Raw genomic sequence first — 17500 nt, 5'->3', positions numbered from 1 at the left:
TTTAAAGATATTTTGTTTCTTATTTTTCTCCCCACAGATGGCCAGATTTACATGAGCACTCCAGTTGATCCAGTCTTCCTTGTTTTGCCTTATTTGATAAATGCTGGCAATGTGAGTGTTTCTAAAACTGTTACGGTTTTAGTTTGGTGCCTTAATAAATTCATGTACTTTTGCAGGGCCACGTAATTGAAAACTGTTACGGTTTTAGTTTGGTGCTTTAATAAATTCATGTGCTTTTTCAGAGGCGCGTAGTTTCTGTATTATTTGCTAATTGTTCAGGATTCATAGCTGTATGAGTCTAACATAAAACAAAATATTGTGTATTGTTTTGGGGTATATTGTGTGATTGCTAATAACAATATAATCCATCGCGATTAACCATTAGTAATAGAAGAGTGAAATCAGATAATGCTTCCCTTTTGGGGGGGGGGGGGGGGGATATTGGTTAAAATATTTTGAAAATGAAATCTAGGTAACGATATATATGTTTATAATTACAGTGTTCAACCAATATATACAGTCATGAACATAAAGATTTTTTTTCTTTTTTTTTTTTTTCAGAGTAAGCGTTTTATGAGTTTGGATCAAATAGTCTGTGATGAAGAGTTGCCAGATTGTAATCAGCTGCTTTCCTGCTCTGGTTTGGAACAATTAATTCATGTGGCAGACATCAAAGGTACAGGAATAGATCGTTTTTGCCGAAAGTCTTTGCCTGTCTATCAATGATGGGAACGCGTCTCTAGAAAGGAGAATTGTCTTCAACATAATGACCATCTCCAGTGGGTCGAGTTCTCCCTTTCACTGGAAATAGTTAATTAACTTTCATATTGTCATAAACAGTTTTTGAAAAACGGTTGAAAGGGATGGGATTCTTACAGATTTATTTTTCTCATTTGCAGACTTTTTTTTCAGTCTTTCTTAAACCAAACTTGACCATTTGTATAGCACAACATCCACTAAACATGCTCAAAGCGCTTTTCAGTCGGCTCCTAGCCAACAGCAACATGTATGGTGAGACATGACGCCTAAAAGGCGACAATGTTGTAACCAGCCAGGTTTACATCTGAGTACAGTGAGATAATGCGAGTAAAAACAGCCTTTTACAAGGACTGGACTTTGCTCGCCTTGATGAACCGAGGACTTACCAGTCTAAAGGCAAGTTTCATACCACAAGACCACTAAGCCTATGTTGATCATTCTCTGGTCAACCAATTTAATTCAGTTATTATAAAAACAAAACAATCAGTCCTCATAGCTGATATGCGATTATGGAAAAAAACTTCACAACAGTTTTGGAGAATTATTACAATTTACAGATATTCAAAACTATACAATCTAATGTCTAATTTAGATAAAGCTGTTGAATGGGAAAACGTTTTTAAAAGTCGCACCTTGTGTTTTTAAACTGCAATGGATTGTCTCTGTGGTTATTCGATATATGTTAGAGTGAATGACATATTCAGTCGGATGTTGACAAGGTTTGAACTGAGATATTGTCAAGTTTAGTTAGAAGCTCAATTTTTATCCAAAATGAGTTCTTGTCATAAATGATTAAAATCAACCCTTTTTGTACATCTTCGGGAAATGTCAAACTTTAATTTCCCTTCTAAATATTTTTTACAGCTAGTGCATATTAGAGCATATTATTTCAGAAAATGCAACTAGAAAAAAAATGCAAATCCAAAATGTTCACTTCCAACTCATTATGTCATGCGCTGACACATATGCTTTTCTATCAACCAGATATTGATGATGATTTGAAAGTGTACAGATATAACGCAGAGAAGACCCTTTCCTGGCTCCAAACAAAGGTAAAAGTAACTTATTTTTAAAAATTGTTTTATTTTGTTTTGTTTAATATACAAATAATATACTAACAACTTTTAGTTCAGCCATGCGGTCTTGTGGTATGACACACACTCACCTTCAGGCCAGAGGATCCAGGGTTCGAGTCTCACTCTGAGCAGCGCATAGTTGAGTCCTTGGAAAAGACTCTCTACTCTAGTCACATTCTCACACTGTACTCGGGTGCAAAATAAGTGCCTGGTTGTTAACACAGTTGTCTCTGTTCTAACTTGAGCTTTTATATAAAGCAATATCCACTAAACATGCTCAAAGCACTTTACAAAATGGTCCCTGACCAACAGCAACTCGTAACATGTAGAACGAGACATGACACCCGTTAGGCGATATTACAGTTTTTTTTTAGACAGAGACAACAATGTTGACGGCCAGGTACTCATTTTACACCTGAGTACTGTGAGAGAATGGAAGTAAAGAGCCTTTTCCATGGACTCAACTATGTGCCGAGCGAGGCTCGAACCCAGGACCTTCTGATCCGAAAGGGAGTGTCATACCACTAGACCACATAGCCGTTAAATGATGTCATATCGCCTAAAAGGAGTCATGTCTCTGCCTATACATTGAGTGTTGCTGTTGGCTGGGGACTGCTGGTAAATTAAAGCGCTTTGAGTACATTTAGTGGATATTGCGCTATATTTATGCTCAGGGTTTGTTGGAGCTTTTCATAAATGCCAACCTTCCACTTTTGATGGAATCATTCCTATTTTCACTCTTCCTTTTCCACTTTTGATGGAATCATTCCTATTTTCACTCTTCCTTTTCCACTTTTGCCGGAATCATTCCTATTTTCACTCTTCCTTTTCCACTTTTGCCGGAATCATTCCTATTTTCACTCTTCCTTTTCCACTTTTGCCGGAATCATTCCTATTTTCACTCTTCCTTTTCCACTTTTGCCGGAATCATTCCTATTTTCACTCTTCCTTTTCCACTTTTGCCGGAATCATTCCTATTTTCACTCTTCCTTTTCCACTTTTGCCGGAATCATTCCTATTTTCACTCTTCCTTTTCCACTTTTGCCGGAATCATTCCTATTTTCACTCTTCCTTTTCCACTTTTGCCGGAATCATTCCTATTTTCACTCTTCCTTTTCCACTATTGTTTCGAAAATTCCGATTTTCAAAAATGATAATAATGGAAAGAAAGAAAAAAAATGGAGGGGGGGGGGGGGTTAAAAAGGTTATTATTATTTTTTTTTTTTTTAATGATTGCGAAAAGGGAGCTAAGTGGGAAAATTAATTGCACTCCTTTCCCCATTCCGTTACCTAATACGTATATGATATGTAGTTTTGCCAGCTGTGCCCGAATACTGTCTTTATGTGTTTGGTGGCAAAGTTGGTGGTAATTTTGATACAGAATTAACCATTGTTAAAAGATTCCTATTTTTTGTCTCAAATTCCTATTTTCTAACGATCTGATTCCACTTTTGGAATATGAAGGGTTGGCAGGTCTGGGTTAAAGAAAAAATATATTGATTTTGAGCTTGAGTAATTAAATGATCTCATGTGTGTGTTTATAGCTGTCAATTCCACAATTTTGTTGAAATATTGGGGACAACTTCTTTTCTTCTCTTCATTTTTTTCATTTTGTTTTTTGTTGAGTTGGTTTTTTTTTAGACTGTTGTGCTCTTGTCATACAAATTCTAATATATCATAATTTTTGCCAAATACTGGATGAATTATTATATGTATAAATCTCCGGTTGGATGAAGCCCTTTGTTGCTCTGATCGCTTTTATTATTTTGTTTGTTTGTTTTTTGTTTTTTCCACAACAGACAGAGGCAGCAGCGGATGCTCTCAAAGACAAGAATGTCAATATTAGTATTGGAGGGTCTCATTCGTCAATGTTTATCAGAAGTAACAAAACTGAGGGTCCGTGTAGAGGTTTGTATTGGAATGTTGTATTTCAAGAGAACTTCCATTTGATGATGTGCGGCTATGTGGTCTAGTGGTATGACACTCGCTTTCGGATCGGAAGGTCCTGGGTTCGAGCCTCGCTCGACGCATAGTTGAGTCCTTGGAAAAGACTCTTTACTCACATTCTCTCACCGTACTCAGGTGTAAAATGAGTACCTGGCCGTTAACAGCGTTGTCTTTGTCCAAAAAATTGTAATATCGCCTAACAGGCGTCATGTCTCGTCCTACATGTTAAATGTTGCTGTTGACCAGGGACCCCTTGTAAAGCGCTTTGAGCACGTTAAGTGGATATTGCGCTATATAAAAGCTCAATTTTTTTTATTTTTTTTTTTTTAAATGATTTTACATTTTTTTTATATATATAAGTCCTCAGGCAGACTTAACACATATAGATAGTATGCGCTTGGCTAAGAAGTTCACAACATTTCCATCCGGAAGTATAACGGACAAACACACAAAACTATGTGTAACCTTAAACGTTTATAGTCTGGTTAATACCGTTAAGTGAGAATTACTCATAAACATGGGTGGCAAAAAGCAATAACAAAGACCTGAGTGATGTCAACTTCATTCTATACAAACCCATTTACATATTTTTGTAGTTCTGATAATATAGTAGTAGTAGTAGTAGTAGTAATCTTCGCATCTGAATCACAGATTTTTCAACACCTCGATGAGTATAACTGCTCTCTCCATCCAAGTTGTTAAATGTTTCCATTGGTCACAGTCCTGGGCCAGAGTTTTGAGGCTGTCAAGATCTTACGGTGACTTTAGTACAGAGGGCACTGCAGTTTTCTTAGTTCTTCAGAGATTAATTCGGCCTCATCTAAATCTATAAATTTCTGATATGTAGAGAAATCCTGTTTCATTTTCATCTTAACTCTGATAATATATGGTAACATAGAAATGAGCTTGTTTCGACATTGAAAAAATGGAGAATATTTTGCACCGATTTACAGGGTTGCCAATTTTCCATATATTTACGGAATTCAGTATGTTATAAATCCTCTGTATATTTTCCGATCACCTGCTAAATGAGAAAGAAGTAAACACATAATGTCTTTTCACCAGAGTTCAGCGCTTAGAGAGGGGTCAGTCAATCTGTTTGCGTATAGAAGTTCAATAAATTTTTACTTCCTGAATCGGCAACCCTGGATTTAACAGTATTTTCATTTCATCAAGACCTTTAGGGTTATAAGACGTAAATAGGTAAATAAATGCCAATCGTCAAGGTAGAATTACTGAAATTCAATTTCTTTAGATGGCAGGATTTGAAGACTGTTTCATTTGGTTCTGTGATGCACAGCTTTCTCTATACTTTTTATTCTTCTTCTTCTTCTTCTTCTTCTTCTTCTTCTTCTTCTTCTTCTTCTCTTCTTCTTCTTCTTCTTCTTCTTCTTCTTCTTCTTCTTCTTCTTCTTCTTCTTCTTCTTCTTCTTCTTCTTCTTCTTCTTCTTCTTCTTCTTCTTCTTTTTTCTTCTTCTTCTTTCTTTTGTATTTCTTCTTCTTTCTTTCTTTTTTGTTTAAAAAGCAAGGATGCTATTTTCATAATGATTTTTATATTTATTTTTTTTTTGTCATGTGGCAGAGGATTTCATTGCATTTGCATTTGGTATCATCAGTGACTATTTACCTTTGGATTTGGAGACAAAACTAAAGGATCATTTGGGGCAAGTGTCTGATGTTCTATCTCTTATGTTCATTTTCATGTTAACTGTTGTCATACTATTTTTATTATAATAATAAATAGATAAATTCCCTTTATTGATCCCTAAAGGGAAATTTTTCATTAGGATTTATTCCATTGATAAAGGAGAAACCGGATATGTCCACAGTATCTGTCTTTGTCAAATAAACTGAAGCTTACAATTCAATAATTATCGTTATTTTTTCCTTGACTTTGCTAGGAGATTAGAAGTTACTGTTCAGCTATAATGAATCGTTTATCATCTTTCATACTTTCATTTCTGTTCTCATCAGGATCAAGGAAAAGCAACCTGTACCAAAAGAGGAAGTTGCTGAGAACGAACCGCCAGCAAAGGTAAATTTTAGAGGGAAACTACTCTGTGCTCGAAAGCATGAATACATTTGAATTTGAATATTTATTGCAATTAAATCACATTTTGTTGAATTTGGTATTCAATATGCAGATAATTTTTTAAAAAGTCGGGTGGAGGTCTAATTAGAGCATTTAAAAAAAAAATTTAATCTATTTTTAGCCACAATTTGAAATTGGGGAATCCATTAATTTACTCACTGTTTCAAAGTTGATCGTTTTTCAAATGCTCTAAAATAATTATTCCAACTGTCGGCTAATATTATGGGGTAATATTCACACATCTGATCATACAGGCACAGGTTTGAGGTTTGATCACCAGTTGAGGCAAACAACTTTTTTTTTTTTTTCATTATTTTTTTCTTGTTATTCTTGGTGCTTTGGCAAACAAACATTTGTAGATTTTTATCTCACACAAGTACCTGCTACAAAATTTCCACTTTGATATTAATTTTACTTACAGTTTTAATGACACATTTCTCTCCTCATTCTTCTTCTTCTTCTTCTTTCAGACTATCCCGCCTTAGGCAGGGTTGCCCGAATGAATGCCACATCTCCGTGCATCTTGGTTCATAGCATCATCTCCCTCCCTGCCCAGTTCTTTCATATCGTCCTTTACCCTATTCATCTTTGCGCGTCCCTTTTTTCTCTTTCCTGCTAATTGTATATTCAATACTTTCCATCCCACGTACTCCCTCTCTCATCTCTTAACATGTCGGAACCATTTCAATCTATCTTCTCTCATCTTTATTGATACATTCTTCACTTCAGTCAAGCTTTGAATTCGCTTATTTCTCACTTTATCTTTTCTTGTCCAGCCAAGTGACCATCTCAATGTCCTCATTTCTGCCACCTCAGCATTTCTTTCCTCATTAAAAGACATTTTTATTTCCCCCCTGCAGAAAGCGAAAACAGAGGATGGTGTTTTAGAGGATTACTCCCTTCAGTATGACTTGAAGAAAGAGAAATCAAAGGTGAGAATTTTTCACGTCACATTAATGATGATTTTTGTTGAAATGAAAACTTTGCCCTTGGGTACATTGTATGAAGGTAGTTGAGATTTTTAAATAATTATGGTTATTTCAGTCATAGTTATAGACAAGATTTCCATTTTTCCGTGTATTTACAGAATTCAGTATGTTATAAACGCTCAGTATATTTTCCAATCACTTGCTATATGGGAAAAAATGAGAGTACATAATGGGTTGGGGGTTTTTTTTTACTGGAGTTGAGCACTCAGAAAGGAGTCGGTCTATGTGTCTGCCTAAAAGTTCAGTATATTGTTGCCTTCTGAATTGTTATTTTACTCACCATTAGATCGATTTCTAATTGAAAATTGGGCTATTCATTTAAATCTACAGACTTGCCAAGTCTCCTGAATTTGTAGGAAGGCTCCCGATATTTTATTTTTCCTGATCTCTCTATGAAGACCTTAAATCTCTCCACAAAGTTTTGAGCGCCCAGAATCGGTCTGTTCTGTATTTCTCTGAAGATTTCTGAAGTATAAATTTCCTTCCTGGCTGTTATGCTTTCGGCAGCTGGATTTCCACTGAGCCCCTTTTATTTATTTCTCCCGCGAGACTTAAATTGATTATATCGGTGTACTTAGACCCTTCAAAAAATTACAAAACGTTGATAACTTTTTTGTTGGTGTAAAATCTCCTTATAAAAAGTTTTTACAGGTTGGCAACTCTGTATCTATTATATTATGAGTTTTTTGTTGATTAGCGGGTGGTTGGATGGGAGCATCACCCTTGAATCATATACCAATGATGTTCGCATGGGTATACGATCCGATGGTGATGTCGTTTCTTCTTCTCTTTACTAGCCTATCCTGCTTCTTTGGTTTGTGATTGTATTTTTGACAGGGGAAATTTTTTTTCTGTAAATCTTCTGCCTGTTTGTTCTTGGTTATTTATAATTCAGCTTATATCTTTAGGTTATGATTTTGATTTACATTTGTACTATTTTTGTTAGATTGCTTGTTTTTTTGTTTCAGCGGTCTCTCATATAACCTCAATTGTGTTGGAAGAGACCTAAAGCAACAAACAGACAGTTGATTTTTCATTAAAAGAGTTGAAAATTTGCATCTTCAATTGATAAATGTTTAATTTTTCTTAAAATTCAACTTTTTTTGTTTATAGAGAAAATATATTTATTTTAACTTTCTATGGGTCTGCTTGCATCCAAAAATAAAAAAGTAGTCCTTCAGTTTCTATAGCTTCAAACGGACAACAGCAATTTCTTGCTATCCTTTGGATAGGATGCTAGTCTATTGCAAAGTACTTTCCACAAGATCTAACTATCCAATCACTGTTGGGTGGACAGGGGGGATGGGGGGGGGGGGGGGTCAGAAAAAATCTCGACTGCACCCAGGGTTGATCTCCGTCTCTGTGTGTGAAGTGAGTGCTCTATCAACTGAGCTATCTGGACCCCTCCCCAGCATCAAAAATAAAGGGTAGATAAAATGTCTTTCAATGGATCTTCTTGTATCAAATTTAAAGGAGAGAAAAGATTCTTTTCTATGGGTCTGCTTGTACCAAAGATAAAAGTAAAGGGAGAAAAAATTCTTCAATGTTGGCTATTTCTGAATGCTTTTCTGTTTTTCACCAGACCAAATTGACAGCTGCACAGAAAAAGTTGAGCAAAGTTGACAAGTCTGGAATGAAGAGTATATCCAGTTTCTTCTCCCCTAAATCATGATTGACATTATCACTGTTCTACTACGATGTGTAAAGACTTGTATATAATATTTGATATACACGGAATGTGTAAAGATCAATCAGTTTTGCATTTAGTGATGATACTTTTAAGTATTGGTACAATGAGTAGGAAGTTAACCTCACTCTTCCCATCACTGTTCTACAGACTTACATGTCATTTTTTATTTTTTACATGGAATGTGTAAAGAATTGAATTTATGATTTTGCATTTATTGACCATACTTGGTACCATGCAGAGGAAGTTAGCCTTAAGTTTCATCCCCACCCTTCTCATCCTCTTTTATTCTTACAGTTTTTAATGTATAAAAATATTATCTTACTTTAATTGACATCTATTGTGTGTGAAAACACAAGGAAATACTGTGAAAGGGATACTAAGATGCTAGAAGCTGTGGGCTGTTAAAAGTAATTAACAAAAATGAATATAACAGCTTCAAAATAAGACCAAATACGAAACATTTTGATCTCAAAACAGTGGAAAAACTACTTATGTCCACCCTTTTCTTTTCAGGGAAATTTGCTCCACTGTCTCAATGCGGTGTTGTATCAAGATTAAAAATCTGAAAAGTGTGTATGAAAAGGCCAAAGCAAGAAAGGGAAAAATTTTGAGGGGAAAAAATCCAGTTTTGTCTTTGTCAGTGCCTGTTTAATTTCACATTTTCAGATTTTAACTTACACAGTGCCTGTTCCTAATTGTCACTTGATTAGTTAAGGTTATATACACTGATAGGTGTCGCACTCGCTGTAAATCCAGTTCATCCTGATTGCATCAAGATTTCTCTGACCCCATCACCCCCCCCCCCCCCCCCCCCCCTTCCTCCACTCTGTATATCCAGCAGTGATTGGGTTGCTATGTTCAATTTTGTGGAATGTATTTTATGTATTGGGTAGCAAAGGTAGCGAGTCGCTAGTCTATGGCAATTAAATACTTTCTGCCAAATCTTATAGACTGAATAACCCAATCACTGCTGGGTGGATAAGGGGGTCAGAAAAAGTCTCGGCTGCACTTGTGATCGATACTGGTCCCTCTGCTTGTGAGGCTAGTAGTTTATCACTGAGCTCTATTAAAACGTTTTTTTATTTTTTAAAATAGTCTTTGCATTTATAACACGCATTTCTCACACCCCCATTGTTAATCAACTTTACCAGGCCATAAATATGATACTCTGATGTGTGAAATGTGGCATGAATTTACCTGCCCTTCAACCCATTCTGCATTTTTTTTAAAAACCAGCAACTAAAAGAATAGTAGGTACAGCAACTAAAAGAATACCGGGTACAGCAACTAAAAGAATAGTAGGTACAGCAACTAAAAGAATACCGGGTACAGCAACTAAAAGAATAGTAGGTACAGCAACTAAAAGAATAGTAGGTACAGCAACTAAACGAATAGTAGGTGCAGCAACTAAAAGAAAAGTAGGTACAGCAACTAAAAGAATAGTAGGTGCAGCAACTAAAAGAATAGTAGGTGCAGCAACTAAAAGAATAGTGTACCTAAAAGAATAGTAGGTGCAGCAACTAAAAGAATAGTGTACCTAAAAGAATAGTAGGTGCAGCAACTAAAAGAATAGTAGGTACAGCAACTAAAAGAATAGTAGGTGCAGCAACTAAAAGAATAGTGTACCTAAAAGAATAGTAGGTGCAGCAACTAAAAGAATAGTAGGTACAGCAACTAAAAGAATAGTAGGTGCAGCAACTAAAAGAATAGTGTACCTAAAAGAATAGTAGGTGCAGCAACTAAAAGAATAGTAGGTACAGCAACTAAAAGAATAGTAGGTGCAGCAACTAAAAGAATAGTGTACCTAAAAGAATAGTAGGCGCAGCAACTAAAAGAATAGTAGGTACAGCAACTAAAAGAATAGTAGGTACAGCAACTAAAAGAATACTGGGTACAGCAACTAAAAGAATAATAGGTGCAGCAACTAAAAGAATAGTAGGTACTGCTTACATTTCTGAAAGAAACATTTTGCAGAAAAGTTGTCTTTAACCATGTGTTCACTAGAGATTATTTAATTTCACTAAGTTTTATAAAGGAGTTGAAATCGGTAAATAATTGGAATTTAGGGTTGTTTTATTTTTATTATTTCTTGGAAACCAACTGAATGTAATAAATTTTTACATTTTTTTGAAAATATGAATATTAAAAAAATAAATATTTTGAATTAATATGAATGTGTTTACTATTTTGTATAAATTTTTTTTCTCATCTATTTGTCTTCATATTTTTTCAATTTTTGTTGTGGTTTTTTCATTATTATTTTTTAATTGAAAAAAAAAAGTGTCCTGAGCTTTTCTATCTTATTCCATAGCCATTTTGTTTTTTTCAAAATTGCATTTTTAAAGTTGATGAAGAGGTATGCTGCTGGGTGGGGTGTTTTGACCTCTCATAGTGGGCAGAGAGGTCACTGTTGTTGTGTCTTCTATCCCCTTGTATTTCTTTTCCAACTTGCCTTCTTTGTCTTTGTCTTGGAATGAGATTACCTGGTTTTGGTCTGGCCCTTGACTAGGAGAGAGACAGTCAAGTGTATAGCTATAGTTCTGGGAGATGTTAATTTTTTCCTCTGTAAATTATGCCTCTATTATGAACTGTTATACTTGTTGTTTTGGATATATACTCATACTAATTTGTAAGCATTTGAGGCTTCCTCTTTGTGTCTTTATAACACTTAGGTGATCTCAAAACTAATTACACATATTATAGCGTGCTCTTGGAATCTACATCTGATCTGAACCAGTCCCCTTTGTCTTCCTCTTTTTCATGTCTTTTTAATCGTATCTGGAATTTTTTGACTATCCAGTTTTCTTCTTTTTTTTTTTTACTGGTGCTGAAGCAACCTTAATGTGTAGCAAGCACCGTAAAACCCTTAAAATTAAAAGCAAACCTATTTAACCAGTCCCCTTTGTCTTCCTCTTTCTAATGTCCTTTTAATCGTATTCTAAAATTTTTTGACTGTCTAATTTTACTGGGTAATGTAAATGGTGCTGCTCGAAGCTTGAAGAAATAGATAACAATGTGAAATTGAATGTAAGCTTCAATTTAATATACAAAAACAGATACAAACAAACAAAAAAAAAAAAATTGAAGCTTACATTCAATTTCACATTGTTATTTATTTCTTCTTTTACTGGCACTGAAACAACCTAAATGTGTCACAAGTGCCAGAACAACCTTAAAAATGAAAACAATTTCTGTCTGTCTTGGAATAAGATTACTCGGTTTAGTCCTTGACTTGGAGGGAAATAGTCAAATGTATAGTTATTGTTTTGGGAGATGATTTTTTTTCCCTGTACTGTAAATCATCTCTCTGTTATGTAGTTATAGTTGTTGTTTTGAATATATAAAGATTTGTAAGCACTTGAGTATTCCTCTTATTGGGATCCTGTGCTTCCTGTCTGGATGAGAATTTTAGTCCCACTCAAACTAAGTACACTGATAGAGTGCTCTTGGAATCTACTAGTGCCGCGCTGAAGACCGGTCTGGACCGCGGTCCGACGGTCTTTTAGCTGTGAACCGAAGACCGTCCCAGAGGGAAGACCGGCGGCGGTCCTCACTTCTTATCACCTTTCAACTAGTGCGTGGCGGTCCTTGCAAGGACCACGGTCCTACGGTCTCGCGCCATAGCCTACTACTTCCCCAGCGATTCGTTGCTTCGGTTGCCTATCTTCCACCAATCACCACCCATCCCACTTAATTAATCGCACCCACCCCCCTTTGCCATACACTAAACGACACAGACGACCATACAGGCAGACGACCACCAACCTCCACTCCGCAAACCGCCCTTTCGTGTGTGAGATGGGGGGAACAGGAGGCGCACGCCTTGGACGATTCCATTATACGGGGTAAATTTCAAAATTTACTACACCATAATGATCGCAATGACAATGATCTATGGTGAAGGCATGACCCCTCTTCTCTAATGGGTTATTGTTTGAAATGTATGTGACTACAAAAGATATGTGTGTTTGTGTGTGTGTGTGTGTGTGTGTGTGTGTCGAACCTAGCAAGTAGCAAATCCGATTTTTTGTTTTCTTTTGTCCATCTCTTGTCACCACTCCTTTCTATCGCAGTGTTGTCATTTAAAATAATACAATAATATTAAAATTTCGTTTGGTGTTTTTACTAATCAAATAATATGAGTTTCATTAGTTTCTTCCTTCCAAAAAAACCCAGTTATAACGTCTGAATTTTAAAAAAGTCCAATAGAATATTTGGGGACCCCGATAGCTCAGTTGATAGAGCACTCTCTTTATACGCAAAGGGCCAGAGATCGATCCCGGGTGCAGTCGATTTTTTTCTGAATCCCTGTCTACTCAGCAATGAATGGGTAGCTGAGTTTGTTAGATCTGGCGAAAAGTCACCATCGACCCCTCTTATCACCTCATCCACCCCCTCTTATTATAACTTCACGTCTCTCTCTTACTCTTCAATGCTCGCTGCCCTCTAATGTGTGTGTGTGGGGGGGGGGGGGGGAGGGGGGGGGGTAGGAGTTGCGTGTGTGTATCAACGCCACGAACAACTCGATCAACGCCTTGGGCGATGCCATTATCTCCGTTAATGGGGATAAATTTCAAATTTTATTAAATTATCGAAGTAACAATGAAGTACGGTGAGCAAATAAAGAAGGCATCACCCCTCTTCTCTAATTAGGTTACAATTTGAAATGAGTGTGACTACTCCGTGTGTTTTACTCCTGTAGGCCACGGTTTTCATCGTGTAGCGGTCTTTAACGGTTCAAGAATGAACGATCCCACGCTCTAAAAGGTCAAACCGGTTCGAATTTCCAACAGTCTCTCAGGAATGTTCAATGTCGAAAAGGACCGGTCCTTGTGGTCTTCATTTCCCAAGGACCGTAGGACCGTGGTCCTTAAGCTTGCCAAGGACCGCCCCGCACTAGAATCTACACCTGTTCCCTGTTTAAACTATTCCCCGTTGTCTTAATTTTTCTCATGTTCTTTGAAGTGAAAATCTAGAATCTTTTATTTATCCCATTTCCTTCCTTTTTACTGGTGGTCATATGATCTAAATGTGTCGTAAGTGTTGTAAAAAAAAAGAAGAAACGTATAGCTCTTCAACCAAAGAAAATAAAAGCCACATGACAGCTCTTGTGTTGTGGTAGTATCACACATGCTTTCGTCTGTAGCGTTTCGTTCATCCTGTTTTGTTGATAAAGGGGAAACCTGAAATGTCCATTTTATCTGCTCTCGTATATTAAATTGAACTTACATTCAATTTCACATTGTTATTTATTTCACGCTATGGAAACCGGGATAAACTGCAGCTCCATGGCCCTGAGGGACTACTTTGCTTTTGCAGCCCCTTCTGCAATTTACGCGATATCCTGCTTTTCCACTACTTTTTGCGATATTATCATTCACTTTTCATTTCAACGAATCTTTCTAGAAATGATTGGTGGAGACATCTGGACATTGTGACTATCTGGGTGGGGTTCCTGGCCTCCCATAGTGGGCAGGGAGGCACTTACTCTGTCTTCTATCCCCCAATATCTGTTTTCCAACACGCTTTCTGTCTTTGTCCATAGCAGAGTTAGGTATTGAGGGATACACTATAATAGCTAGCAGAGATTTTGAAACTTCCGGCAGAGGAGTATACTTATTGGTGAGAGAGAACCTCAAGGTTAACCCCATAGAGGAACTCACAGATCACGACTTTAGGGAGAGCGCTTGGTGCTCGATTGGAGTAACTGGACAAAGTCAGATACTAGTAGGAGTGATTTATCGGAGCCCAAATAGCACAGGAGAAAATAATGAGAGAATGTTGGAGATGATAAGGAGAGCATCACAAAAAAAGCATTCAGAGATAATTATTATGGGAGACTTCAACATGCCGGAACTGGAGTGGAAAGGGATGGACGAACCAAAAGAGGGAAGCCTGGAGGAAAGTTTCATAGAAACCATTGAAGATTGCTACCTACAACAGATAATAAAAGAACCCACGAGACAGAGAAAAAACCAAAAGCCCAACGTATTGGACTTGATATTGATGGAGGAAGAAAATGACATAATCGACCTAAGACTGAGCCACCCACTGGGAAAAAGCGACCATGCGACCATATTCCTAAAACTGAGGGCGACATCAGAGACTGTAGATGAAAAACTGACACTCAGATATAGGAAGGCTGATCTAGAGAGTATGAAAGAGGAACTGGGGCATATCAAATGGGAGGAAATACTAATCGAGGACACCGTAGGAAATAACTGGAGTAGATTTACCAGAGTACTTAACCAATGCTTCGAGAAAAACATCCGAAAAGCAGAGGGAACCGGGTTGGGAGAAGAAATCAACCTTGGATGACGCAGGAAGTGAGAGAGGCATTACGGAAGAAGAAGGCAGTAAATAGAAGATACTCTAGAAGCAAAAAGGAAGAGGATTGGGACAAATACAAAAGAGTGAGAAACGCAACTACTAAAATAGTCCGACAAGCGCATCAAAAGTATGAGAACAAGATAGCAGAGGAAACGAAAGAAAATCCTAAAGTATTCTGGAGTTATGTAAACAGTAAAATGAAGACAAGACAGGGAACCTGTGACATAAAAAAAGAAGATGGCACTTGGGCATCTGAAGATGAAGACAAGGCAGAGGTGCTAAATCTCTTCTTTGCAAGTGTCTTTACAGTGGAAAACCAGAAAAACTTGCCAGATATTGCTAAAAGAAGTAATATAGATACTACACAATGGCCGATTACTGAAGAGAGAGTAATGAAGAGACTACAAAACCTAAAGGAGAGTAAATCACCTGGACCTGACAAACTTCATCCTTACATCCTAAAAAACTTAGCAGAGCAGCTAGTAGAACCCCTAACCAAGATATTTAACCAGTCGATGAAAGAAGGAAGACTACCAAGGGAATGGAAAGAAGCTAACGTCACCGCCATATTCAAGAAGGGAGACAGAAAAAATCCAGAAAACTACAGACCAGTGAGCCTGACATCTGTCGTCTGCAAGCTCATGGAACAGCTGATTAGAGAAGAAATGGTTGATCATATGACCAAGAACAAACTATTCAGCAAAGATCAACATGGTTTCATGGCGGGAAGGTCTACAGTAACAAACCTACTTGAAACAATGGATGACTGGACGAGAGACCTGGAATTAGGCAACAATTTAGATGTCATATACCTCGACTTCAGAAAGGCATTTGACAAAGTTCCACACTGGCGCCTAATCAGGAAATTGGAACAGTATCAAATTAATGATCAGACAGTCAAATGGGTCCGAGATTTCCTCAAAGATAGAAGACAAAAAGTGATAGTGAATGGAACAGCATCAACAGAGAGACTGGTAACAAGTGGAGTTCCACAAGGAAGTGTACTGGGACCAGTTCTCTTCCTGATTTATATCAATGACTTGCCAGACAATCTATCATCTAAATGTAAAATCTTTGCCGATGATACTAAGCTCTATGGAGTAGTTAATACAGAAGAAGAAAGAAACACCTTACAACAAGATTTGAAAAAGCTTGAAGAATGGTCCGAAATATGGCAGATGGAGTTCAATGTAGATAAATGTGCAGTTCTTCACCTAGGAAAAAACAACAGAGAAGCAAACTATATAATGAAAGAAAAACCCCTGCAGAAATCCAATGGGGAAAAAGACCTAGGAGTATTTATTGATAGGAAGCTAAACTTCAAGAAGCAAATTAAAGATGTTCAATCTAAAGCTAGTAAAACACTCGGAATAGTGAAAAGAAATTTCAAGAATCTGAAAACAAAACACATGACTACCATCTACAAGACTATGGTTAGATCAAAGCTGGAATATGCTAACTGCATATGGTATCCGAAGTTTGAGGGAGACAAAGACTGTTTGGAAAGAGTGCAAAGGAGAGCAACAAAACTTATCACACACCTGAAAGACAAAACATACTGTGAGAGATTGAAAGAATTAAATCTCCCGACCTTAGATTACAGGAGAAGAAGGGGAGATATGATCCAAACATATAAAATAGTAAAGGGAATAGACAGGGTAGAGGCAGGATTCCTTAAACCAAACAAGAACATTCAGACACGAGGAAACAGCAAGAAACTGAAAAAAGAACGTTTTAAAACAAATGAAAGAAGGAACTTTTTTTCATCTAGAATTGTAAATAACTGGAATAAACTACAAGAAACCACAGTATCAGCAAAAAATTTGAATAAATTCAAAGCAGAGTTGGAGATAAGCAACACCCTAGGAAACAAGTTCAATTATAAAAATTGGTCCAATCATTAATAGATGAGGAGGAGCGAAGGAGACTACACCAAGTCTAAAAGCTCTATACAGAGGTATCCAGGTATCCAGGTATTGTCTTAGAATGAGATTACTTGGTTTTGTCTAGGTAGGATACCCTAGCTGCGAGGGGAAACAGTCCAATGTAAACATTTGAGTGTGTTCCTCTTACTCTTAGTGGGGACCTGAGCTTGTGACAGGATGAGACATCTAGGCGATCATAAGTACACTGATAGTGTGCTCTTGGATTCTACATCTGTTCCCTATTTGAACCAATTCCCCTTTGTCTTTCCTTTTATTTTGGGTGCATTAGTTATTGTAAATCTAGAACTTTTACTATCCCATTTTCTTCCTTTTTAACGGCGCTGATATGACCTAAATGTGTTGCAAGAATCGTAAAATCTCAAAAACAAAAACAAAACAAACTTTGTGACTATCAATGATAGTTTATCATCTCACCTCTATTGCTTAAAAATGAGGGGGTTAATGCCCGTAAAATGGGGCTTAAAGGCAAATGTTCATAATTTTCCTCCTCTTTCACTTTTTGTTACCATCAACACGTTATAATGTAAAGCGCTTTGAGCATGTTTAGTGGATATTGCGCTGCGCTATTTTAAAGCTCAAGTTATAATGCAAAGATTTTTTTAAAAAGATAACCATCCAACAAATGTGATTGATATCATCTTAAGTACAAATTTATTATTGGTAAAATCATC

General features: G+C 36.8%; 2 protein-coding genes across 2 annotated transcripts in view; both read left to right on the top strand.

The window, feature by feature from the left end:
• Nucleotides 1-10721, top strand: part of LOC144955898 (ribonuclease H2 subunit B-like) — a 14321-nt gene extending 3600 nt beyond the window's left edge. Inside the window, exons 3-10 of the mRNA XM_078886155.1 lie at nucleotides 38-111; nucleotides 562-676; nucleotides 1744-1811; nucleotides 3635-3743; nucleotides 5365-5446; nucleotides 5757-5817; nucleotides 6735-6806; nucleotides 8446-10721. Coding sequence (XP_078742281.1) covers nucleotides 38-111; nucleotides 562-676; nucleotides 1744-1811; nucleotides 3635-3743; nucleotides 5365-5446; nucleotides 5757-5817; nucleotides 6735-6806; nucleotides 8446-8535 — 671 coding nt within the window. The 3' untranslated portion in view covers nucleotides 8536-10721. The remainder of the gene's footprint in view (nucleotides 1-37; nucleotides 112-561; nucleotides 677-1743; nucleotides 1812-3634; nucleotides 3744-5364; nucleotides 5447-5756; nucleotides 5818-6734; nucleotides 6807-8445) is intronic.
• Nucleotides 10722-16985: 6264 nt separating this feature from the next.
• The window catches only part of LOC144955993 (coiled-coil domain-containing protein 39-like), a 15097-nt gene continuing 14582 nt past the window's right edge, over nucleotides 16986-17500 (top strand). Inside the window, exon 1 of the mRNA XM_078886257.1 lies at nucleotides 16986-17008. Within this exon, the coding sequence (XP_078742383.1) occupies nucleotides 16986-17008 (23 nt within the window). The remainder of the gene's footprint in view (nucleotides 17009-17500) is intronic.

The sequence above is a fragment of the Berghia stephanieae genome, chromosome 10 (assembly GCF_034508935.2).
Source record: "Berghia stephanieae isolate SIO BIC M18660-M18661 chromosome 10, UCSD_Bste_1.3, whole genome shotgun sequence".
NCBI lineage: Eukaryota > Metazoa > Mollusca > Gastropoda > Nudibranchia > Aeolidiidae > Berghia > Berghia stephanieae.
Note: the sequence above shows the minus strand (reverse complement) of the source record. Positions and strands in the feature narration are given on the sequence as shown.